At 36.8% G+C, this 27,229-nt stretch overlaps 1 protein-coding gene and 2 long non-coding RNA genes across 3 annotated transcripts; 2 read left to right on the top strand and 1 right to left on the bottom strand.

Moving 5' to 3' along the window:
• The first annotated feature begins 1,480 nt into the window (after positions 1–1,480).
• LOC115433272 (E3 ubiquitin-protein ligase RNF26-like) lies at positions 1,481–7,427 on the top strand. The gene is made up of 2 exons (XM_030154590.1): positions 1,481–1,590; positions 3,347–7,427. The coding sequence occupies exon 2, from the start codon at positions 3,353–3,355 to the stop codon at positions 4,631–4,633; it is 1,281 nt and encodes a 426-aa protein (XP_030010450.1). The 5' UTR covers positions 1,481–1,590; positions 3,347–3,352; the 3' UTR covers positions 4,634–7,427.
• LOC115433275 (uncharacterized) lies at positions 6,110–20,433 on the bottom strand. The gene is made up of 3 exons (XR_003937335.1): positions 20,316–20,433; positions 17,111–17,115; positions 6,110–6,122 (listed from the first exon to the last, which is right to left on the bottom strand). It is a non-coding gene; the product is annotated as an uncharacterized LOC115433275 (long non-coding RNA).
• On the top strand, positions 12,722–27,083 carry LOC115433274 (uncharacterized). The gene is made up of 3 exons (XR_003937334.1): positions 12,722–13,004; positions 21,905–22,018; positions 25,267–27,083. It is a non-coding gene; the product is annotated as an uncharacterized LOC115433274 (long non-coding RNA).
• Positions 27,084–27,229: the final 146 nt, after the last annotated feature.

The following is a 27,229-nucleotide window of genomic DNA, read 5'->3' as shown; positions in this document are numbered from 1 at the left end:
TGTGTGTGTGGGGGTTCTCTCTCTGGGGGTGACAGAGGGGTTAAAGTGTTCATTCAACAGCCTCAGTGCATGGGGGTCCAGGCTAGACCCAGTCTGCTGGTTCTGTCCTGGATGGATCTGTCTGTTGGACCCAGGGCAGCAGATGGAACAGGTGCTGTGCAGGGTGTGCTGGCTCTCACAGGATGTTGTGGACTCTCCTCAGACAGCGTTTGATGAAGACAGAGGAGATCCCTGGGAGGCTGATCCCCATGATCCTCCCCGATTTCACCCCCCTGTGGAGCACCTGCTGTTCAGCCCTGGTGCAGCTGGAGAACCGCACCCAAAGTCCATACGCCAGCACACTTTGGACCGCACAGTCATAGAAGTTGGACACAAGTCTTTGAGGAAGGTTGGCTCTTCATAGTTTCCTACAGACAGAGTTGCTGCTGAGTTCACGGCTCACAGATTGCCTCCCTGTCTTCTTCATCCACTGCAGACCAGAGCTTCTTCTGGTGCAGCGCAGCCTCTTCCTCCGTGCACGGCACATCAGGCAGGTCAACAGGGGCAGGACACTTTTCATGTAATTAACTTCAAATAGTATAGTAGTATAAGTCAAGTCTTCTTTAAGATGTTGTTTAGATGCAACAAAACATGCTTAATCCCATTTGAAAGCATAATACTGAAAGTTCCATTTTCTCTGATTTGATGTACAGTGTGAAGAACTTTGATCATAGCAGGTGTAAGCTTCTAGATAGAAAGAACTTAAAATTAAAGTTTACAAATGTGGGAAGTTTTTCATATCCATGTAAGGCAGTGATATGTATCATAAAATGCTTGAAAATGATCACGTTTGATGACAGTTTGTCATGCAGACAGACATTTTTTGTCTTGTGGGGTGTAATGAAAGTGATGTTTGAAAATAGAAAGGCAGTAAGCCGCAGAATATTATTCTGATAGTTTCCACAATGTGTTGTAATAGATACACCATGCAAAATGTCAGACTTATCAGACCATTTGCATTTGTAAAATGAAAGTAATGCAGAAATAAATAGGTGACGCAGAAATAAATAGAGGAAGAAAATGCAAAAGGGGAATACTGAAGAGTTAAATATGACTACGAATAAATAAATGACGATAAATTAATTAGATGTCAGATGAAAATGAAAAATAGAAATAAACAAGAAAGAGATAAAGAAAATGTAAATAGAAAGCAACGCAGAAATAAATGCAGGGATAAAAATTAAATAAAGAAAAATGTAAATAAGGACAAAATATATAAATAAATGGTACGGAAATGAACTTTTCAAGCCATTTTTTATATTTCTGTATATATTTTTTAATTTGGCAGGTCCAGTCCTCCATATTTCTGTGGTGTTTATTTGATTGTACGTGAAAATTTGGAAGTGAACATGATTAATCAGTGTTTATAGCGAACCTCATCCTAACCAGCAGGGGGTGCAAAGAGGACTACAGGCGGCTTGTGCCACTTTCAAATGCAGAAGGAGAAGAAGAGGGAGCAGCCGTAAACGTAAATATGTCAAAATGTAGGGCAGCAGCTCTCTAGTATTTTACAGAATAACGTTACTGAAGCTGTCACGCAATGTCGTTTAGGTGAGTGACGCTAATTTAAAATAACCATGTTTGTGTCCTGTAAGCTTGGCCTATAAGTCTATGTGCTGTTTACAGCCTGTTTCTAAAGGGTGTGGTCTGGGTTAGCAGTTAGCATGTGGCTATCATGTGGCTTCATCCGCACTGAGTAAATATAGACTACAGATCAGTCGTTCCATTTTACTGGGTTAGACTTCCATTAAACCGGTGACAGTCTTACTGATGTCTTACTTTGCTGTTTTTATATGAAAGAAGAAAAAAAAAACGTACAGTAAAGTGACTTTATCACACTAAACTCCGTTCAGAAATCTCAGTTTAATGCGGACGAGAATACATCATACATACACCATCCATTTATCAACAGTTTGATTCAGTATTTTATCCAAAAGAACATGGGTACATACATACATTAACTCAAGAAGGTAATCTATGCACTTCCTGTTTATTCTTGTAATCCCCAGCCACCACAACAACCACATCACAGAGCACTGGCAGCTTATATGGGTTTAAGACATTAACAGGATGAAACATGTTGGAAGTGTTTGAGTTCATCATCAACGTTTCTTATTTTTGGCATGATGTAGATCAGATCATGATATTGTCTATTTCATATTCAGATCGAATTATGAGTACAGTATGGCGTGTTTTCTGTAACTTAAATGTCAAATAATTTTTATTAACTAACCATAAGGCTGTTTTCTTACTACTTTTAAAATAATTTACTTAAAAAATAAAAAGAATTTAAAATATTAAAAATGTAAATTATTTAAACCCATTATTATTATTATTATTATTATTATTATTATTATTATTATCTTTCAGCGTTTGATTCTTTTCTGCTATTAGTGGACATTATAAATGTTGTCCCACCCTCAGTTTCCAAGGTACAGTTAAAATATACACAGTTAAATAGAAGCAAAATTGTGTTTGTGGTTAACACATAGATACACAGATTGCAAATAAATTGAATAAAGGCCAGACATAAGAATTCATGTAACACCAAATGGAACATGGAATATTTTCAAGCATAAATATAGCAGAAATTTAAGGCCCATAATGTAAATATGAATCAAAGATAAAAAATTAAAAATCACACTTTAAACTCTACTTTCCTGGTCCCTGTCAGACATATAACAGAAGTAGCCTCTCTGTTAGGGATCAAACAAACTTCACAAGTGATAGATAAAATATGAACCAAAGTATAAGTACATAAGAACATAATATTCTGAAATTCTGCAGAAATGTCAGAGTGGCTAAGAAGCATTATTAACATGTCCGTCTCCTGTCACATCCTGTGGACAGCTGTTCCATAGGGTTAAAGCATAATGACTAAAAGCAGCATCACAGTCATGTTGTAATTGACTGTGATTGTACTCTTGCTGATGACAGTTTTGCAGTAATGTAGCCTGGATGAATCAGTGCTTCTGTTTTGGAGGTACAGGCTCCCTGTTAGTTTCAGCTGGTCCTCCATCTGTTCAGAAGGATTCTGTTTTGTACCAAATTTTTTGCTTTCATGCACAAAACATGCCTGCATCTGTGTGGAAGAACACAAGGCATCATCCAAAAGACTGTACAGTGTGACTTGTAAATCATCAATCAGTCAAGCAAACAAGTCAATCAGAGTTCATTCATATAATGCCAATCTTAATAAAAGGTATCTCATGACACTTTACATCATATCTTTGTTTTTTTGTATCTTCTATTGCACAGCCTTATTGTGACCTGATCAGTCTGTGTTGTTAATATGCCTTCTCTGCAGCCTAACATGGATGAAGTTAACTTCGCCCTTCTTACTGTTTGGAGATGCGTGGAAGCCTGCTGCCTCCTATTAGACGTCCTAATCCGGACCCTCAAATGGCTGCTTTGTTCCGTTTCCGACCTGTGCTGTTCCCTCCACAGCACCATGCTCGCCCTCTGTGGCTCAGACATTACTGAATATGGGAACTTCGCCCTTTTCTCCTTCCTCACTGCCACAGAGGTGTTCTCCAGCGCCGTCCACGGGGCCTTGGGTACCATCGAAAGCTGGTTGCAGACACTGGGTGGTGTGTTTGAGAGTTCCAAAATGATAGGACACCTTCTGTGTCATGTTGCTTGGCGCGCTAAGGACCTACTGCAGCGTGGCTTCATCTTGGGGACGAGCATCCTGCGGCAGACGTGCGATGCCCTCTGCATTGCACTCAGCCTCGCGGTCTACTTTGTCAACACTGTGGTGAACATGCTCCTCATCACCACACAGAACTGTGTGTCCATGTTGGCAGGGGTGTGGGAGGCAGTGGCGGCTCCTGTGCACAAAGCCGTAGAGTTGACTCTGACGGTGTTGACCTTCCTGTACAGCTGTCTTGTAGGTGTGTCCGTCCTGCTGTGGACACCCTGCCAGCTGCTGCTAGACTTCATCACAGCGCTCACCCATGTCATCTTCTCCGTGTTAATGGCTGATACGTACATTCTGACTGCAGCAATGGTAATGTCATTGGGTTTGCTGATGCTGAACCCAAGGTTTCAGGTCCTCATGGGGCAGCCAGGCTTTTGCATAGTCAATGCTCTGCATCGCGTACAGGTGGCTGTACAGAGAGTGTATGTAGTAATTCAGGAACAAGCTCTCTCATTTCAGGCAATTTACAGCAGGACAGCACAGGATGGGAGTAGAACCCAAACCGTAGAGACTTCATTTAGACCTGCTGAGGCAGATCCACTGGTGTCCAATGAACCTCAGCTCAGCTCTCTACCAGGAAGAAGCAGCAACAGAGACAGCAGGTCTTCCTCAGCAGAAGGCAGGACTAGTCAGTCACAACTTAACACTTCTCTAAAATATCGCAGTGGCCCATTAACTGATGGGGAGCTGCTCAGCCTGCTGAAGGAGCAGGAGGAGAGGAAGAAATGTGTCATCTGTCAGGATTCCAGTAAAACAGTTCTGTTGCTGCCCTGCCGCCACCTCTGCCTCTGCCGCCACTGCACTGACATTCTGACCCAGCGGCAGCATGTCCAGCAGCGCTGCTGTCCTCTCTGCCGCCAGCACATTACACAGACCATGGAGGTATTTCTGTGAAACAAAAGCTTTGGTGTCATGTTGACCAGTAGCACAAAAGGAAAGAAAGCCTTTCAAGACTGGGCTGCACCAACAAAGACCAGTTTAATCTGGCTTTAGGGCTAATTGCAAGTTTGTAAACTAGACTGAAAACAAGTGAATCCAGTAGGACTATATGGTTTGAGAAAAGTCAGAAAAGTTTGATGACATGGTTAAATTTTTAATGTCGATATGATAAAGAAAGACTAAACAAATAACCTTCACAGTGGTGACCAAATTGACATCAGTTAATCTGAATTTAACTAACAGCTCCATCCAGTTGGCCCTAATGAATGTGAATAAAAGGATTTTTTTTTTTTTTTTAATCATTGCGGTTAAGTCTCCTACAACGTGTTTATTGCACATATTCATGTTAGGATGATGAAAATGCATTCATCAGTCTGCCCTAGAATACAGACGAGGCTGAAAACGAGGCAGAACTCTGAAACCATCATCTTAAACCATGATTTAATCTGATTTAAAATGAATCCTTGTTGATACACCCAGTCTAAGAGGAAAACTTGCAGTAGTAGTCCTTGTTTATATGGATGAATGACACTTCCTGAAAAACACAGGCCTGTGATTCAATGGAAGACTGCTGCTGGTATTTCATACATTCAAGTACATGTTTCCTTACAGCTGCTGCAAAAAAAGTTAATTGCCCCTTAAATTAAAACATCCTATGTAATACTGTTACAATCCATTGTGCAATTGTTGCAGTGCCACAGGTATTGTTGAACACAGATATGCCTTTCAAGTGTCTGCAGATTAATACAGGCAGGTGACAAATTAAAGGAAAGAACAACATAAAGTATCTTAGTAAGGTGCTGGACCCCCATGTGCCTCCAGAACAGCTTCGAATAGCCTTATTAGGCCGTCTGATCTGGCCAAAGATCAACATGCACGTATTTTAATGGGGAATCACACTCTGAATCATGATTTTTCTTACTTTTTGTTGGCTAGCTACAAACTATAGAGTTTTTTCCCTTTAGGTTTGTGGAAAGTTTAGGATGAGGTGTGATGTGGTTTTGTTATTTGGCTAAAGATGATGCATTTTATAACATGTAACAGATATTACAATATCCAGAAGAAGCCAGAGTTTGAAGAAACATGAAGCAGATCGACTCACTGATGGTTTAAACACTATGTCCACGTATTCATAAACACAGTTTGGTTATTAGTGTGTTTGATATTAGAGTTTTTTTAATGAGCTGAAATTATTTTACACATTTATGACTGTATTTCCTCAGCAACAACAAAGCACATCACACAAATTTCTGCAGATTCAAGTGAAATTACCAAATGCCTTTAGTTCCATTGGACTCTAAAGAATCACAAGAAATGGTCTTAAAACACATGCTAGCCTAGCATCGGTAATGATACAAACACCTCAAGTTGCAAGTCTTTCAGACATTCAGCATATTTCAGATGAGGATGTTCAGAGGAGTGGAAGAATAAAGGTTGGACAGCACTATTTTTCCTTTCATTTGTCATCTGTCAGTATTTATATCTAATTCCTTATATCAGACTGTTAAAATTCCACTTCATGTACCACTCTGAATGTGTGTTGTTTTTTTTTGTATTTATTGTTTTTTTCCTCATTTTTGAGCCCCATGCAGTGAATGTGACACTGTCACACAAACAGCTGTGAGTACATGCGATTAAAGCAGTAACAAAACACTATTTAATACTTGAAAAGTAGTTATTTGGCAACACTTCTGGAAATTTTTTTACCACCTGTTTTCAGCATAGACATATTAAATAAGCCCTATCTACTGATGGTGCCTTGTTGTAATACTGACCAATTGCACTATATGTATTGCACTGGTTACTCTATTATTAGCACAAAAAACAATTTATCATTGTGTCAGTGAAGCTCTTTAGTCTTTTGGGGTGTGTAAAATGTGAAATAGTTACTGAACTGGATTTATATTCGACAGAACGTTTGATTGTTTCAAAGATTTCACGCTGTTTTGTGTATGTAAAAGGATGTCTTTTCATTTGTATTTATTCTCTGAAAAATGAGCAGTATCAATTGGATTTAACTCGGTAAATTGTTCAGATCCTTCAGTTGTATAATTACTGCAGTGATGAATATGCTCTGGCTGCAACAAGTTCTTTAACCCTTTAACTGATGCAGGGAGTAGCTTCTCATTTCTTAAACAACGCTCAGTTTCACAGAGAGCATGGAGACTGGACAAAGCCAAGAACAATACGGCTCAGATTGTGAAAGAGTTGTTCAGGAAGCATGAGACGTCATATTCACACATGGATTGGACACCGCAGAGTCCAGACCTGAACCATGCTGAGAACCTTTGGGATGTGATAGAGAAGACTTTGCACTGTGGTCCAACTCTCCAGCATCAATACAAGATCTTAATGTGACTATGGATGGAAATAAGTCCTCTGACATTTACTGTGACATTACATAAGGATTGCGTGGAATGCACAATGCCTGTAATCAAAACCAAAGGTGGTCCAAGAAAATACTGTTTTGTGACATACTTTTCAGCTAGATAATTTATGTTATTTCTAGTGTTTCCAACAACATTTGCATTCAAACTCACATAATTCTGTGTTCCATTTGCATACCAAATATGTGTTGTAATGAAAGCTGAAGGAACTCAAGCAAAAATATTTTGAACCCCCTCTTGTGGCAAAACTAGATTATTGCTGGTTCTTTTGATATTGTATAGAAACAATTCAGCAATTGTCACAAATAAAAAAAATTAAAATGAAAAACACTACACTAGTCTCTAGAAGGTTAAAAAAAAAACAAACAAGCAAAACACTGCATACTTTATGTTACTGCTACAGGCCAATCTGAAATCTGATCTTCAAATCCCAACTCTTCCAATATATTTTTAATTGGAAAAACAGAACATTGCTATGTGAATATGGCAGCAGGTAAAGTAGTGCAATGCAAATTATCTGTCCACATGCATGTAACAATGTGTAAAGCAACCAATGGAAGGTAGTGAGTGCTCAAAGGGAATTGTTAAGCCTGCATCCTGGGTGTGTGACAATGGATAATGACACATTTCACAGTTCCAGTCTAGTTTATAACCCACAGCTCTGCTTTTCCTGCACGAAATGAGTGTGTTACATAAAACATTAAAAACATTACAGCGAACTGTGAAAGAAAAGGTTATTTAAAAATAAAAGGAAATTAAAACAAACTAAAATAGATTTGAACAAACAAGAGTATAAGAGCAGGTAAAGTGCAAAAAATAAAAGTTACAGCGCAGTTATGGAAGTGAAGTGTTTTGAACTGAACTTAATTGTTTGTTTTAATGGAAGGCATTTGCAAATGGAAAAGTCTACAACCTTGATTTCACAGAGCTGAGGTTAAGCAGACCCGTAGTTTTCTGGGAGTTTGTTTCATACTAAAGTGTAGAAACTGAATGTTGCCTTCCCATGTTTAGCTCTGATTCTGAGAACAGAAACCAGGCCTGTCTCAGATGTCCTCGGAGTTCTGGACGATTCAAAACACACCAGATCAGAAATGAATTTGAGCCCCAAACAATCCAGTGCTTTATAAACCACCATTAGTATTTTGAAATCAGTTCTTTGACAGACAGGAAGCCCATGTAAAGATCTGAGAGCTGGATTTAAATGATCCACTTTTTTTTCTTCGTAAGAACTTGAGCAGCAGCGTTCAGACCTGTTAGGATGGTGTTCCTAGTCCAGTCTACTGGAGATAAATGCATGGAAAAGTTCTCTAAGTCGTGCTGAGACATCAGTCCTTTAACCCTTGATATATTCTTTAAGTGATAATAGGCTGACTGTAATTGTCTTAATGCAGTGTTTTTCAACCTTGGGGTTGGGACCCCACATGGGGTCGCCTGGAATTCAAATGGGGTCGCCTGAAATTTCTAGTAATTGATACAAATAAAAATAAAAACTTAATAATGAAAAATAAATGGTGAGTTGAGAGAGACAATCCCAATCCATAAGACAAACTGAAGCTGAAACTGAAGCACTGTGGTTCTGTTTATCTGTCAGATGTTCATTGTGGTCAGTTTCAGATGCTGCAGCTCTTTCATAATTCATAGTTTGAGTTCTTGTTTGTTCTGTAATAATTGTCAGCCTTGTAAATCCAAGCTGGACTGACTGTACCAGTGGCGATTTCTCATAGACTGCAAGGGAAGCCCGGCTTCCACTAAAATTACGAAAATTAAATGGTTAAATATGTTCGGTTGCGTTGACATTTTATTGACTACAAATGTGTTAGAACACGTTCATCTCAAAGATGAGTTCGTTCAGAATCAGCTTTATCACAAACCAAAGGACGCGATGTTGTTCACTTCTCATACGTTCCCGTTGCGCTGTTTTCTCATTCGATCTCTGCTCAGTGCATTTGTCCGTAGACTGCAGGCGTCTCTGGGCTTCAATGGGACTGAGTGGAACAGTTTTTTTCATTGCGTCAAAACTGGACGGTAATTGGATAAATGCCACGATGTTGTCCCGCCCCCAGACGCCGGGCGTCTCTGGGGGTGAATGGAGCTGTGGGTGGAGCTCGGCCGGGCTGGACGCCAGAATCCCACGTGCTGATTGGAGAATCGGTTGAAAGGCTGAATCCCATTTGATTGACAGCTAGTTTCAGATCTCCTTCACTGACACAGTTCAGTTTAATACTGTTGCGCATTCTGCTGTGAAATCAAGAGAGAAACCACTACAAAATTACTTGTTCATTTCTTGCACTGTAAATAAAACACACTCATTGTACTTCCTTGTTTCAATTTAACATAATTTCAGCGTTTTCTTGTTTCAGTTCCATAATTTAATCATTTCTTGTTTGAGTTTAATATCGTTTTGTAGATAGTTAAATCAATCAAACTGTCGGCTAGGTCTCTAGTTTAAAAAGGCTCAAGTCTTACACCCACAACACAATGGGCCAAGGCCATCTGAGCAGCCTAGCTCTGCTGGACATTGAGAGGACACTGGTCCAGTCCCTGGAAAACATGCCTACTTGGTACGATAAGGTCACTGAGCATTTTCTTAATTCTTTTTTTTTTTTTAATTTTTTTAATTTTTTATATAAGCCGACAATGAGCTTCCCCTGTCTGAAAGAAAAGCAGCCACCACTGGACTGTACATATCCTGACCAAGGAAAATCCAATTCTTCCTTTGTGCAGTAATCTACACCTGGCTTTTCTGCCTCTGTTCACAATACTATACATTATATAGACTAAATGTCATCTAAAATTACCGTTTATTTGTAACATACACTGAACAAAAATATAAATGCCCCACTTTTGTTTTTGCTCCCATTTTGCATGAGCTGAACTCAAAGATCTAAAACTTTTTCTGTGTACACACAAGGTTTATTTCTCTCAAATATTGTTCACAAATCTGTCTAAATTTGTGTTAGTGAACACTTCTTCTTTGCTGAGATAATCCATCCACCTCACAGGTGTGGCATATCAAGATGCTGATTAGACAGCATGATTTTTGCACAGGTGTGCCTTAGGCTGGCCACAATAAAAGGCCACTCCAAAATGTGCAGTTTTATCACACAGCACAATACCACAGATGTCACAAGTTTTGAGGGAATATGCAATTGGCATGCTGACTTCAGGAATCTCCACCAGAGCTTTTGCCTGTGAATTGAATGTTCATTTCTCTACCATAAGCCATCTCCAAAGCTGTTTCAGAGAATTCATGAAGAAGACTGTGCGAGGAAAATGGTGGTCACACCAAACACTGACTGGTTTTCTGACCCCCCTGGACCACCCAATACAGTAAAAGTGCACATTTTAGAGTGGCCTTTTATTGTGGCCAGCCTAAGTCACACCTGTGCAATAATCCTGCTGTCTAATCAGCATCTTCATATGCCACACCTGTGAGGTGGATGGATTATCTCAGCAAAGGACAAAGGAGAAGTGCTCACTAACACAGATGTAGACAAATTTATGAACAATATTTGAGAGAAATAGGCCTTTTGTGTACATAGAAAAAGTTTTAGATCGTTGAGTTCAGCTCATGAAAAATGGGAGCAAAAACAAAAGTGGGGCACTTATATTTTTGTTCAGTGTAGTATACCAAACTATGACATGATCAAAAACAAACTAATTTTAGCAAAATAAAAAAAAGTCTCTGTTTTGAATGTCTGGGGTCGGCAGAAATTTGTGACGTTAAAATGGGGTCAAGAACCAAAAAAGGTTGGGAACCACTGTCTTAATGTGACCATTGGAATTCAGACCTGAGTCTGTGACCACACCTACAATTCTGGGGTGGTTGTTGATTTTTAACATTACTGAGTGATTGGAATATTTAATTAAAAAAAAAAAAAAGAAAAGCTTTTTATTTTGTAGGAGTTGTTTTTAGTTCATCTTTGTACCTCCAACCACAATGGTTTCTGTTTTTAATGAAACATATTCAAGTAGGGCAAGAGTGACAAATACTGCTGATTGCTGGGGGTAAACAGTTTTTGTCAGTGTATTCTATTGAGGGATAGGTAAACTGAATGATTATTAACTGAAACAATTATTCAATGCACACATTAACTACAACACTACAACTGCAGCTCCTCAGTGCCTTTCTGCTTAAAGTGTCACCACTTATTCCTTTTATTTCATGTCATGGTCCACCTGCAGTACCTCTAGAGACCAGTAGAGGAGCACAGATGTAAGTAGTGTATCGTTAGCCTCATAGCATAACTGCCTAACTCATACGCAAATGGACAAAAGTATGTGGACATGTTGAATTCAGGTGTTTCTTTTCTAACAGGGGTCTGGGATACAAAACAATAATGACAACTATCAGAATATAGTTTCATATTGGCATAAATATCATTACATTGGTTAGTTTGGTTTAAATTGTTACCTCTACTTCCAAAATGCCTTGGAGATGGTTTTTGCTTAATGTCTCTCAACATTTTTTTTTTTCATCCATGACAATGATTTAAAATGTTCTACCTCTAAATTTCAAAAATAATTTTCATGCTCTGACTGTAAATAATAATGTTCTACCACAAGTAACCATCTACTTTCTTCACATCTCACTGAGGAAGAAAAAAAATCCCATTAAACTTTAAAGAATTAGTGATGTTTATAAACTATATGGACATAAATATCAGAACACATCATGTCTACAGCTGTAAGATGTCCTGCTCATGCTGACATATAAGAATAAATATTAATAGTTATTATTTATTATTTACTTGTTTATTTGATGAGGACAATGCATATTAATGAAGACATATTAACATTAGTTTTTGTAAATATGCCAGATTTAGCTGAGAGCTATTTTCCACCCATAGTCCTTAACATTTAAAAACAAAATAAACATACAAACAAGACAATACAGTGTATACAACACATTATTATGTAAAAGTGTACATCATACAATACATTATTAATAAAATAAATACAGTATAAAACTGCCAAGAAGAATAACTACTGAGATGGAAATGAAATGCTGCGCAGAGATCACAGGTGTTCAGGTTTGATTAGATTTGAATAATTTTTTTTTTTTTTTTAGCTCTTTTTTAAATGTAGAAAAGGTGCAGATTTCATGAATAGTCGTTGGGAGACTATTCCAGCTTTTATTACCTATAACAGAGACGGTGCTGTGACCTGTTTTAGTTCATCTGAACAACACCTCACAGTCCCCTCTAGAGACAGATCTTGTACTCAAGTTACTGTATACTCGTCGTCTAATAAATCCCTCCAGGGGTGGGGGGGGCAAGCCATGGAGGGACTTATAGACAAGACAGGGGAGTTTGAAAAACTCTTTCGAAAAAGTTTTCAAAGCTTAGCAGATTGCATTTTCCAAGAATTGTACAGTGATCATTTATCTCAATATAAAACTCTATTATGACCTTAATCATTATTGTTTTGTATCCTAGACCCCTGTTAGAAAAGAAACACCTGAATTCGACGTGTCCGCATACTTTTGTCCATGACTTAGGCAATTATGCTATGACTCTGATTTACTAAGACAGCATTTAAAATTGGCATTTACATTTACTGTTTTCTAGTCAGGGTTCTTGCCCAGCAGACTGTACAGCAGGATCTTCCTACAGTTTAAATTCAACACACCTTCAGCTGACAGTAGACAAACTGTTCAGTATCTTTTGGTTTCCTGTTTCTTCGGTAGTGTGTTCATTTGAAACCAGATGTTTCCTTTGTCGGGGGTTGTGGTTTGATGTTTTAATAACTAATGGCTGCATGCTTAAGATGAAGTGTTTGGGGGAGTGAAGTATCAACAGAGAGTAGGAGGTTTTCTGTTCATTTTGGAGATCATCTTGAAGACAAAGGTATTTTGTGTGAATGTGAAGTTGCTGTTGTTGTTACTGCAAAGATGGATTTTAATGGAACGTCCCCTACCACAGCTCCACAATATCAATGTAAGACTGGCTCGCACTTCATAATAAGTGACATTAATTTATTAATGTTAACAAGTAAAGAAACTAGAAGTCCAATAGAATGTGTTTTTACCTTGAAATTGTTTTGCTTTGAGTTAAATATGTAAAATATGTCTTTGAGTTTTATATGTCAAGTAGACTTTTATTTATATGTCAAGTAGACATTTATTCTCATTCATTCTCTTTGTCTAATTATTCAAGATTTCTGCAACAAGTTTGTAGTCAAATAACAAACCTAGTCAATACATTTTTATTAAAATTATGGTACATGTTGTATTACAAAAATATTCCTATTTACGAGAAAGAGATAAGCAATCTTCACTGGACTGGAAGACAGTGTGAAATTTAAGCCATAAAGACCCAGTGTTACTTTGGTGGCAGTTTCCAAATTATTTGTTCTCTCTATTTAACCCTTCCTAAGTGATTTATCACCATTTATTATAATATTATCTTCTGTAGTTTGCGTTTTTTCTGTATAAAACATGTAATTTTCTATATTGAATTTACTGATCATGTAGATGTTCATAAAAGCTCAGATTAAAGTTGAGGGTTATTATGTCAGAAATAGAGAAAACCAAAGAAAAGGGGACTTCTTCAACAAAGATATCAATAACCAAGCATAAGCCAAGTGTTTCCACTGTCATTGATCCAACTCCATGGGTTTTACTGATAAATCAATGTTGTAGAAGATGACGGTGTTTCCATGTTCACTTACGGAGCCTCTGAACGTCCACATGGGTCATATCTGATGATGATTTAAAACTGAGAAATTGCATTTTACCTCAATTATTTGCATGTATTGATAGGATTAGCAGTGTTTCCTGTGGAATTGAAGTCTTGGTGAGGTGGTGTGTAATCTGGGGGGGTGGGGGCACGCGCGGGTCGGCCGATTTCAGGGGGAGGTGTACCTCACAATACATACGTGCAAAGTTAGTGAAACTTTACATGCGTTACTAATTCCTCTACATCTCCCGCATTTGTGAAGCTCATTTACCTTTTTCCCTACCTCCTGAAAATTTGTAAACTTTCATTTGAGATGGCAGGACGTTTGTTTATGAACCGGCCCTGAGGTCTATTATACATATGTAAAATAAGTCTAATGCAATGGTGATGTCTTTTTTGCATCAAACCTTACCAGTGGAAAGGCTGGATAATGGATCAACAGGTACTAAACATTTTACATCAGTGGATGGTTTTGTTTGCTGGTGGCTGTTTAGGTCTTTATGGGTTAAGTAAAACAAAATACAATGATTCGCACTCGTCATCAACTCATTTCATTCACAACAGAGCATAGGATTTCAAATGTTTAAAGTGAGAAAATGTACCACTTTAAGAAAATAAATCCTTTGATGACTATTAGATGTCTCCAGAAAGTTGGGACAGGTCCATGTTTCCCACTGTAGCATTGTCTCTTCTTTCAACAGCAGTCAGTAAATATTAGGAAGTGAGGAGACCAGTTGATGGAGTTTTGGAGGGAGAATATCGTTACTTCTTGTCTGATGTAGGATTCTAGTTGCTCAACAGTCCTGGGCTTTATTACCTCCACCAGGAGGTATTGTGATCACTTTGCTTTGTATGTTTGCATGCATGTTTGTTTGTTTGTTTGTTAGCAAGATAACTCAAAAAGTTATGGAAGGATTTTCATGAAATTTTCAAGAAATGTTGATACTGGCACAATGAAGAAATGATAAAATTTTGGTGGTGATCGGGGGGGGGGGGGGTGCAGATCTGTCTTGGCGGAGGTCTGTGCTCTCCGAGTGCTTTTCTTGTTTGTCATATTTTTGCATCATGATGCACAGTGTTTTCAGTTGACAGAAGGTCTGGATTGTAGACAGACCAGTTTAGTGCTGGACTCTTCTACTGTGAAACCACGCTGATAGAACAGATGCAATATGTGGTTTAGAGTTGTCTTGCTGAATTTGTAGTAAATATTTAAAGGGGAATATAAATATTATAGTTTATATTAAAAAATGGTTGATTATGTAAATCTGACTGTGTGTGAGGCAAGGTTATTATCGTTAACGAAAACGAACGAAATGACGAAAACTAAAATTGAAAAAACATTTTCGTTAACTGAAATAAATAAAAACTCTAATTAAAAGAAAAAAACGATAACTAACTGAAACTGTATTGTGAGCTTACAAAACTAACTAAAACGTATAAAAATTATGGATACAATTCCCTTCGTTTTCGTCTCTGTCAATGTCGGATTGATATGAAATTGATTTATTTCACTTCAGCAGTTTGAGCTGGTGACACCATACAACACTTCACAGTCTGTCATGTCTGGTCACTGGTGGTTTCCAGTGGTCTTCTGGTCCCCACTCTACCTGGAACATACAGACTAAAGCTGGGACACAGCAGCACAGTCCTGTCTGGGGTTTACTGTAGTGATACATGGGTCGGGTTTTTTTTTTTTTTTTTTTTTTTGGCGTACCGTGTGTGTGCGCGTGAGTGACAGAGACAGAGCTGAGCTAAAGGACAGTCAGTGTTGAACTAGCATCCAGGTTAAAACTGGAGAGTTTATCACCATGAAAAGGCCTTCCAAGCCCTGAACTGCACAGTTTAGAAGAGGAGAAAAGAGGAGGAGGAAAACTAATCCAATTACAGAGGTATGGAACCTGTTAGAATGTTAAAAAACGTTTGATGTTACTAGCAACAGCTAGCTGAACTGAACTGAAGCAAAGTTGGCTAATAATGGAACTGGAGATGATTAAGATATGAGAAATCTGCTAAGGTGTGGTTTACTGATGAGGAACTGGGTTATATATGTTTATAAGTGGTTTGTATATGTTTCTGTCTGCTTTAACTGCTGGTTAGCTGGTTTATAATAGGTTCCTATCTGGTTTAACTGCTGGTTAGCTGGTTTATATATGTTTCTATCTGCTTTAACTGCTGGCTGCTTTGTGCATCTCCTCTCATGCTTTGCACATCTTCGCATTGTTTCACGTAAGTGACGTTGTGTATGGATTGCACCCCACCTCAACGTGCTACAGGGAATTTATACATTGTACGGTACATTGTGTCTCTGCTCAGTCCATGAGCCGCCCTAACCCGACCCCCAAATAAAGTGTCCAGGGTAACACATATCCACGCCTCACTAATTTCTTTGAATAGGATGATGAGGAAGATAAAATATATGAAATAACTAAAACTAATACTAAAACTAAACTAAACTAAACTAAACTAAAACTAAGCATTCAGAAAAAAAACGATAACTAATAAAAACTAACAAACCTGCTCTAAAAACTAATTAAAACTAACTGAATAAGAGAAAAAAAAAGTCAAAACTAATTAAAACTAAACTATAATTAAAAATCCAAAACTATTATAACCTTGGTGTGAGGTGACTAAAAAAGTGTATGTGAATGGTTTGTGTGGATGTTTTGTGTTATTGTAAAAATATAGAAAAGCACTCTGAGAGCACAGACCTCCGCCAAGACCTCCAAAATTTAATCATTTCTTTCTTGTTAACAAAGCAAAGGAAGCTGAATTAGTTTAGTTTTTAATTTGTAAAAAGGGGTGGGAGTCTATAAGTTATACTTTTTCCCACTCCTTTTTGAGCAGAGAAACATTTTGTTTGACTATGTTGTGTGGTTCTATGCTATCTGATGATTCTATGTGCTCGAAATCAAACTACACTAACTAAAATATACAAGGCCTTCTCTGAAAAAGATGTCATCTGGATGGAAGAATGCTGACCTTTCCCCATTGATGATGCCTTTCCAGATGTACTAGCTGTCCATTCTATAGGCCAGGGATTAAAGTTCTCCGTCACCACTACAGATTTCTGTCAAATGGAAAAATTGAGGGGGGAAAAAGTCATATTGAAGTAACTTCCCAGGTGTTTCCAGTCGGCACCGCGATCCTGTCCTGGGTCTGCTGTCCTGAATCTGCAGGTGTTTAACACAGGCACACCACGCACAGGGGGCTGATAGGTTTAACAGTGATGATAATAAGATGACTTCTTTATTTTTATGTCGGGAGGAGAGGTTGATGACTATTTATCTTTGGAAGGAAACGCTGCTCATTCTGTGCCTCAGAAACACATGGACAAGTTCAGCTTTACCGAAGTTCAGCCTCCAGACGCTAACTTTAGTTTAGTGCTAACAAGTAGCTTGACTAGTGTGTGTGTTTGTGTGTATGTGCCCTTCCCGTGCGTGCGGCTGTGCGCGCCACGGCCTTACGTGGTTACGCGCCCGACTGCGTAAGTGCTTTATTTTGACCCGTTTAGCATCTTATTTCTATCTGTGTGGTACAGTACGAAGACAAAATTGAATGAATGAGTAACACCCTTGGTATTTGCAAAGCCACTGTATTTTAAATACCCTCAGAGAGGATCTGGAACGGAATATAATTTCTGTTTCAGTTGACGTAATTTCTTCCAATCAAAAGAGAACATGATATTGGCGGGAGGGGGTTGTGGACGCAGGTTTGACGACGTACAGATTATTTTGGCTAGCATATACGACATCATGGACACATTTGTAGAGGAAGGTGCTGAAGTGGGAACTATTGAGAGATGCGTGAAAAATAGATGGAGGTGGGCGTGGCTTGATGAGAAGGGAGACGATGGAACTCCAATTAGATCATGGTGCAAAAAAATGAAGCAGCCTCTCTCATTTTTTGCAGTAAGGTTTTCTTCTAGTTATTATTTTCACTTGCTTCAATACCCTTTAAAATTAACCAGAGAGCACCAAAATTGACCTGAAGCTTTAAAAATTTTCTGGGGGAGGACCCCCAGACCCCCCACCAATACCACTCATGACATTTTTTCTATCCATGTTACTAATCTTCTACACCTGTACACTCTCCCATTCAGTGTGTTTTACAGTATTGCCAAATTTGACTATATAAACTTGTACGCTATAGTAGTATTGTATTGCATCATTTTTAATAGTGGCCAATGATTTTGACCAGAAGAAAATTTTCAGTCAGATGAAAAATTTTTGCTTTAATCCCTGCTATAGGCTCTAAAGCAGTGATTCTCAACTGATTCTTAACCAAAAGTGAGTCACAAACCCGTTTTCGGTGGGTTGTGAGCCTTTGTCCGGGCAAAAAACAATGTTACAAAACAAATCTGTGCTTTATTTTTTTATGTAGCTGAGTGCTGTCCATTCACCCCCCTCAACAGTAAGTGGTGGTAATGTGCTGTAATAGGCCTGTAACGGTACACAAAATTTTCAGTTCAGTACGTTTTCGGTTTTGAAAGCCACGGTTCGTTTTTTTGTTTTTTTCGGTTCGGTACGGGAAGAAAGAAAACCCCTCTTAAGGTCTTTAATGCATTTATTTTGAATTTTTGAACATTTTCCCCCAATTTTTGGAGACAATAGAATATAGAAAAACAAAAATAATATAATTCTGCTGCTATAAATCAAATAGAAACTAAAATAAATAAAATATTACTAAATGTATTTTAAACATTAGTATTGCACTTTTTCCTGAAAGGGAGTTTTGAACAAACAAATTCCACATGAAGTGCAACATTGAGAAGAGGGCAAACTCATATTCTCTTTTAAAAAAATTTTAGAGCAACATTGACAACAAAATTAATCTAACAAACTGTTTATTCCACTGTGTGCATTTATGTGTGTGTGTGCAGGGTGTGATTTGTCAAAAACACAGAGAGGGGGGTGGTGTTTTTTTGTTTTGTTTTGTTTTTTTTAATTTGTCTGAGCGAGAAGGGGGGCGCGCATTTATATACGTTGGGGTGCGGTCCATAACTAACGTAACTAATGCTGGCATGAAATGAAAGTGAAATTTTACATACTTTCAACGTCCAACTCCCAGGTTCTATTCTTCTATCATACAGCGTGTGTGTGTGTGTGTGTGTGTGTGTGTGTGTGTGTGTGTGTGTGTGAGAGAGAGAGACAGACAGAGCTAGTGTAAGTGTTTTAGAACTACCGTAGTTCATAGGCGGAAAATAACGTCTGTCTTATCAGCGTCTCTTTCCTCGTTGTTGTCTTTCACCTGAACCCGAACTGATCCCAAACACGACTGTAATGATGGCAGAGGGTCTTCAGTCTCTTCTTTCCAGGTTAACATCATATATATATATATATATATATATATATATATATATATATATATATATATATAATTTTTTTTTTTTTTACCTTATATCAGGTGCTATTTCATATTTCAGGTCAATGTGCGCTCCTTCCATATGTCCATGTGGAACTTGCATGGATTTCACGTTCCGCATCGAACAACGTCTTTTGTTCCTTTTTCTTTTTTTCAATATACTGTGCCATTTTGGTACAGCTGTGTACCGAACCAAACAGGTGTGTACCGAAACGGTTCGGTTCGATATGTGTACCATTACAGGCCTACGTTGTACTGTTAATTAACCCTTTCATGCATAGTGGTCAGTACAGTGGACAGCTATTCCAAAGCTGTTCTCCTGTATATTTATGGGTTTTGATGTTTAAGTTGCCAACACAGTGGACACTTGTACATGATCCTATACATTGTCACCTATTGGACAGTCATGGGAAGTGCATTTATTTTTTTTTACTCAAAACCAAGATGACTGACAGGAAGTCAGAAATGCTGAACATCCCAGGAATATCTGGTAAATCTTTTTATATCAGGACACCCCTGAAGGTAGAAAAAATATGCTAGCATCAAGTAACATCTAAGGATTAATAGCAGTGTTAAAAATCCCACATATTTATATTATATTGGAAGAAATTTACAATTAATCACATCCACTAAATTGGACGCCATGCATCACTGGCTGTATTTCAATTGCAAATTATGCCATTACTGTAACTTTGCTGTTTTTGCTAAACTTGTTCTGCTTCAACATGTTTTAGTGCGAATCAATTGCTAATTGTTCTTAGAGCAGTTTTGATATTTATTTTATTTTATGTTTTTTTGCATTATATCTTCGTAAAGTGAGTAACAACTAGTATTAGAATATGTAAAAATGTTAGAAAACATCAGATTAGGAGCATTAAAAGTGTTTTATTGCATAGTTTTCCCACAGTACATCATTTTCTGATGTTAAATACACATTTCTTTACTTCAAATGTTAAACGTATATTGGGCATTCTTGTAACTCCATGAAAAATAGGTTCATAACAAAAAAAAAAACAAAAAAAACAAAAAAAAAAGCAATTGCATTGTTTTTTACATGCCTAAAGAGGAATGGAAACACTCAGGAAAAAAGTCTGGACTAAGGTTCTCATAATTCATGCATGAAAGGGTTAACACCAGGCATTTCACAGCATAAAAGAAAACCCAAAAGTTTCTATTCAAATCATGGTGAAACTCAGGTATGCCGATTACATCAGATCTGGTTTTACCTATATTTAGGACAAAAACCTGAGTGTGTTTAATTCTTGAATAAGTGACTGAATGCACTTGTAATTTTTAAATGAGTGCACATTTTAGTTTTGGTTCAAATGTACCTACTGTTAAAGGGAATATTTCCATATTTAGCATCACCACCTGCTGGTCAGTTTGGTTTATCATTAAACTTGTCTTCTGTGTTTTCATACTGTGATATTCAGGATCAGGTTTAAAACACACCATCTTTTTATTAAATAAATTTGAGATGTTTAGCTTTTATCAATTTGTGCCGCAGCTTGAAGCCAGACCAGTTGAGACCTGCTGCTGTAAAGGACCTATTCTGAAACTGTCCCACAATTTGTAGACCTACATTTTCACAGACTAGTGTCCATACTCTGTCCATCTTTACTTCTGACAGACTCTGCCTCTCTAAAATGCTCTTTTTCGTATTACTGACCTGTTGCCATTTGACCTAGTTAGTTGGAGAATGTTTCTCCACTTGTTTTATTTTAGTACAACTTACTTTTCCAGCATTTTGTTACTCTAACCCCAACTTTTTGGAGATATGTTGTTACCCCCAAATTGAGAATAACCTTAATTTTCTTTCTTAAAATGGTGTGTTTCCGTAGTGTAAACAGCTGACATGTTATCTATGTTCTATTGTTGAATAAAATATGGATTCATGAGACATGTTTGCAAGTGGGTTAGTGTTGTCCACTAGTGACCAATGTTCAATAACTGCTCCTTTAACAAAATCTTTAGAGCAGGGGTGTCAGACTCATTTTCTTTCAGGGGCCACATTCAGCTCAATTTGATCTCCAGCGGGCCAGACCGGTAAAATAATAACATAATAATGATAAAATAATGACAACCCCAAATTTTTTATATGCAAAAAATAACTTGAAATTATGAAAACATTTACATTTTACAAACTATCCAAAAAAAAAAAGAGACGTGAATAACCTGAAAAAAACTGAAATTTCTGAAGAAAAATAAGAAGAAATGATAGTAAGAAAAATCTGATCAATATTGTGCCTCAACTTATGATTAATACAACCAAGACACAAAACAGGCAGAATAGTGTTAAAATTACACTTATTTTTCTTTAGACATTTCAGGTTGTTCATATTTGTTCAGATTATTGACATTTTATTATTAAAGGATATTACAATTTAATGTTCTTTGCAATAAATCAAAGAAAAAAAATGGTGTTGCCATTATTTATAGGCATGATGTCATATTATTTTTTTCACATTAAACCAAGAAGAAAATTTGGAGTCATTATTTCTAGGTTATTATGCTGTTATTTTTGAGTTCAACGCCCTTGACTGTTAATATCTTCTGCACTTTGCAAACCAGATTGGAACCTTTTGCGGGCCAGTTTTGGCCCCCGGGCCGTATGTTTGAAACCTGTGCTTTAGAGGCTTTTCTTTTTTTCATATGTGACCATCTTAATGAACATGTCTAATATGATTCCTGGTCTATTTTATTGTGCTTTCAATCTGATTTGAAATTAAGCATAAAGTCAACAGAAACAGGACTTCTGTTAGTTTGTGCCCTTAGTTCATCTCTTGTTCTGTTTGCAGTTTTTTTGCAGCTTTATGTGGTCCTTGCTGTGGCTGGGTTCATCTTTCTCCTCACCCTGTCAATTTGTATCACCCTCCTGATGAAGAAGCCCACTGTCCAGCCAGATACTGGAGGTAAGAAAAAAAATCTTTACATGAATACAGAAAAGCTGTCACAGTAGAAAGTTAGTGACAAAACTAAGAAATGAAAGGATGTGAAATAGAAGCACTGAATCATGCAACACAATACAGTACATAACTCCTCACTAAGAACAAGCTTACAAAGTGAATAACAAACACGCTCTAAAATATATGCATTTTAACTATACAAAACAAAACTCTTTTGCCTGTTTGTATTGATGTATTGTCCAACAAATTGTGTGGATGCAAAATGAAAACTAAAATCAACATGACTGGATTCTTAATTCAGACATTGAAAAAGGAAAACAAGGAGCAAGCTTGGTTCCTGCTTCACATGCTTTAGGAATATTGGTACATACTCTAAAATTGCACATGAACACCTCCTCATGTCGTATTTTCCACTGAAGAACTGGGAAAAAATTTGTGATCCATGAGCTGCTGAGATGAAAAATACCCTTTGACCTTTTCAACATGTTGAAGAGCAATGAGGGATTCATCGTGATTCACGATTGATAAACAGTGGTTTTAATAATTGCTGTTAGCCGATGATTTTGCACATTTATTGCATACACAAATATGCAAAAAAAAAGTTTAAACAGGTGGTTTCAGGCACACATACTGTAAATTATTTTGGCATCACTCCAGCTGATGTCATCATGTCTATGCATGTGCTGATGTCAGTATATCAATTGTCTGTGTATATCTGTCAAGTCTGAAGTAAATTGAAACAAAATTGATGTTTTTATAGACATTTGAATTTTTTCCCATTATAAGTAAATGGGAGAAAAAAAATATTTTAAAAAATTCATAAAAAATTTTAACTTTGACCTCCGTATGTTTCCCAAAATGTAATGACATGTATTGTGGGTCACTGGCAATCTGTAAACCCAATCTGGTATGAATTCAACCAATAGTTTTGCTGCTACAGATGTTTAAAATTTCGCCCATTATAAGTAAACGGGAAAAAAAAAGATTTTAAAAATTCATAAAACATTTTATCTTTAACCTACTGTTCCCAGAATGTAGTATTCTGAGTCACTGGCAATCTATAAACCAAATTTGGTATGAATTCAACCAATAGTGTTGCTGCTACAGATGTTTTAAATTTTGTCCATTATAAATGGGGGAGAAGAAAGATTTTAAAAATTCATAAAAACTTTGAACTTTAACCTACTTTTCCCAAAATGTAATCAGATCTATTTTGGGTTACTGGCAATCTCTAAAATCCATATTTAAATAAACTGATGAGAACTCACAAGGGTAGTACAAGGTTTTTAAGTATCTTTTAACACACTGTGTGCAGATAAACATAGCATTTAAGTGTTTACTGCTACTGTAGTTGTACTAATGTATTATTACAATATGACCAAACGTTTTAGCAGTAACACAATGTGATTAGTTACATAAAAGTGGTTTATTTGCCAAAAAATGTCTTTGAAGGCTGTTAAGTGCTTATTATTGATCTTATATAAGCCACAGGCAAATGTGGGACAAAAAAGTCAAACAAATAAATAAATAATATAATATAATAAATAATAATGCTAAAGTAAAATAAATTTGTGCCACTGTCAACATGTTTTTCCATGACTGTACATATACATGCATTCTTACATTTTGCGTGAAGCTTTCTCATGCAGTGTTATAATTACTAGACCTTAAAATAAACACAACAATTGTCGACTCAAACCTCAGAGACTTATATTTAAAAGTTTAACAGGTCAGTTCAATCCTTCCTTGATTAATTCTTTCTGAATTTCAGCTATTTGCTAAATGTAAATGCACACAGATGTGTTGAATACTAAACAGTAAATTCATCTTCATCTAAGCACATTAATTAATAGAGTAACTTTCTTATGTAAAGCCAATTGAATACTAACTGCAGCTCACTAAGGGACTAGACCAGTGGTTCCCAACCTTCTTTAGCTCATGACCCCATTTTAACGTCACAAATTTCTGGCAACCCCAGACATTCAAAACGGAGACTTTTTTTTTTTTTTTTTTTGCTAAAATGAATTTTGATCATGTATTAGTTAGCTATACTATGTTGCAAATAAACGTTAGTTTTAGACGACATTTAGTCTATACAATGTATATTATTATGATGGAGGCAGAAAAACCAGGTGTAGATTACTGCGCAAAGGGAGACTTTGATTTTCCTTGGTCAGGATATGTACAGTCAGTCCAGCTTAGATTTACAAGGCTGACAATTAATACTGAAAAATAATAACTCAAACTATGAATTATGAAAGAGCTGCAACATCTTTAACTGACCACAATGAAAATTTGAAAAAAAAACAGAACCATAGTGCTTCAGTTTCGGCTTCAGAGTTTGTCATGTCTTTTATATATTGTGGTTGTCTTTCTCAACTCACCATATATTTTTTATTAGTCATTTTTTAAAATTATTATTTTATTTATTACTAGAAATTTCAGGCGACCCCATTTGAATTCCAGGTGACCCCACGCGGGGTCCTGACCCCAAGGTTGAAAAACACTGGACTAGACATTAGAATTAAAGAGATAAATCACAAGAAACATTTGTATAACACAATTTCTCAAGGTCTTTAACCACAACATGAGCTGCCTGTCATGAAACAGAACTGTCAAAGCCCACATGGCAGTGACTCGACTGTGGGTTAGCCCTCAAATCTCATTAACTGAACAATAATTTACAAATGGCCACAAGTACAGTCATTAGAAGGTCAAAACAAAGTGAATGAGAAAATTATGATTCCTGGACGGAAATTACTGAATCCGAGTAATTCATTTTCAAAGAATAAATTAAAAAAGAGAACTACAATAAATCTATCATATTTTTGAAAGTACCATTACAAAATGTTTAATTATTTTCAGTTTTGTTTTACTGTAATATCCTCCATAACTATTAAATGATGACTCTTAATCTGAGAGGAAGTCTAGTGTTTCAAGGAAGCAGTAGAGCGGATGTCTTCTTTGAATAATTATGATAATGATCATCTACTCATGCTGAGTTTCACCTCCATGTACTGATCTTTTGACTCATCTGAAACCTGTACCTCCATCCTTTTACAGCAGAAGTTAAAAAGATGCCCCTGACCTCAAATAATGCACAGATATCACTGTTATTACACAGTTTTTAGGTTGAATTTAGACGAACTAACCACTATACATAACATCACACAAGGTTCCTGACAAATCAACTCCAGGAAGAAACTCAGTTTATTTACTGAAGAAAAAAACAAAGACCCGTTTGGTTTTCCCAGGTGACCCAGGAGCTGGTGATGTTGTGTATGCAGACGTGAACATACAGACGGGCTCAAGGATACCAGCGCCCCCTGTGGAGACAGTGGAGTATGGACAGATCCGAGTCAGATGTGAGCCAGAACAATGAACTGCACTGCAACTTAACCTGCAAAATAATACATGTTTAACATGTGGAAAAATGTACGGTGGATTAGGTTTAGGGTTAGGGTTAATTTCCCTTTTGATTAATCTCCCTTTTTAAGCATTCAAGTTTTTGTGTTTAAATAATCACAATTTAAAAATTGATTCAGGAGGAATCAATTACACATACTCTTTTTCTTTTATTCTTTGTTTATATTTTTGTTGTACTTTGTATACTATTGTTTTATTCCTATTCTCTTTCTTTAAGCTAATGATGTAATGAAGTGAGACTGATTTTCATAAACCCCACTGGGTTTTCTGATTTCACCTGCACAATTTGTTTCTTTGTTTGTCCTAATGTTTGATTTGTTGTTGTGCAAAATAAATATCAATAAATCGCAAAATACACTCAATATTCCAGTAAAGGAATAGAACAGATGTAAAACATATATGTCTACAACTCTATGGTGGCAGACGTATTGCACATGCAAAAAATCATTTTTATGGTCAGGGCAATGCTGTCTATGAATATTTTGCCCATTTGAATTGACTGATGACAGCTAATTTTCTTCTTCATGTTTTTTCCCGGTCTGTATTTTGAAAAGACACTTTTTCCACAAAATTTACCACTGCCATAGAAAAACTGAAATATGGAGTGCATAAGTAAAATTATAAAATTTCTGCATGTATCACAATGTTAATTTGTAAAAGACATATTTTATGTTACTTAATATAATTTAGTTTAACATTTTTATTGTCACTTAATGAAAATTTCCACACAGAATACAATTACGCTGTCTCATTCTGTTTTATGTACTGGGGGCTCGTACAAACCTGGGGCCTACAAAACCTTGTAAATTTTACACAATAGCTTGCACTGCCTGATGAAAAACCAGGGTTTAGAAAAATTGAATTATCTGGACATATTCAGCTAGTGCAACATTATGTTAATATAGTTTATAGTTTTATTAAAGTTTTACCCTGAATGATCCTGGTGCAAATATTGTTGAAGTTCAGGTCCAGTGGAGTTGCAATCCCCAACCCAGTGCACTGGGTCATTCATTTTACACTATTGTCAGGTGAAACCGAGCCAACCTGTGTGTACTTTTTAACTTCCAGTCAGGATGGGAACAGAAATGAGACTCATCAGTAGAACATAGAAAGTTCAACTGTAATAATAATAATAATAATGATCGTCATCATCATAATAATGATAGTGATAATAGTACATCAACTGAAAACCAACCTTCATGATATAATATACAGTGGATTAAGTTTGAGGTGATCAGTATACAAATTATATATTTTTATATTATACTGTAAGTTTAATGGCATAACTCATTTTTCAAAGCAATGATACACATGGCAGTTAGTTACAATTCCATTCAATTACAGTCTGATAATCTGTTAGTTTATAAATTAACAGAGGTTGTTAGTATTTTGAGAGTTGTGATGCAGCAACAGGAGATGAGATCTCTTGTGAGACTTCTGAGCATTTCTCAGAAAAGACTCATTATTCTCTGCAGCCCCTCCATCAGAGACACTTTGTCATGGAGACACTCTCTCATGGTTAGATGAGTTTTCCCTCTTAGCGACAAATAAGATGCACAGAGCGCTTTGTCAGCGCTTCATGTAAACAAGTGCGTGGCATGTGTCTGTACCTACTCATTTGTTTCTACCCTGGTGGGGACTCTGATCTGAATGCATGCTGACTTTTAATACGTCTTATTGTGATTATTTTAGACAGAATTAAAAAAAAAAAAGAAGAAAATCAATTTTTTTTTTCAATTTCATTGATCAGTATTCAGTCTGACTTTAAACTTCACTATGACTGATGGTTGA

The sequence above is a fragment of the Sphaeramia orbicularis genome, chromosome 14 (genome assembly GCF_902148855.1).
Source record: "Sphaeramia orbicularis chromosome 14, fSphaOr1.1, whole genome shotgun sequence".
NCBI classification, from domain to species: Eukaryota; Metazoa; Chordata; class Actinopteri; order Kurtiformes; family Apogonidae; genus Sphaeramia; species Sphaeramia orbicularis.
The sequence above is the reverse complement of the archived record's forward strand: the minus strand, read 5'-3'. Positions and strand labels throughout refer to the sequence as shown.

Bases quoted from the DNA above. Each gene is read 5' to 3' on its own strand.
- LOC115433272 (XM_030154590.1), top strand. From the start codon at position 3,353: ATGGATGAAGTTAACTTCGCCCTTCTTACTGTTTGGAGATGCGTGGAA.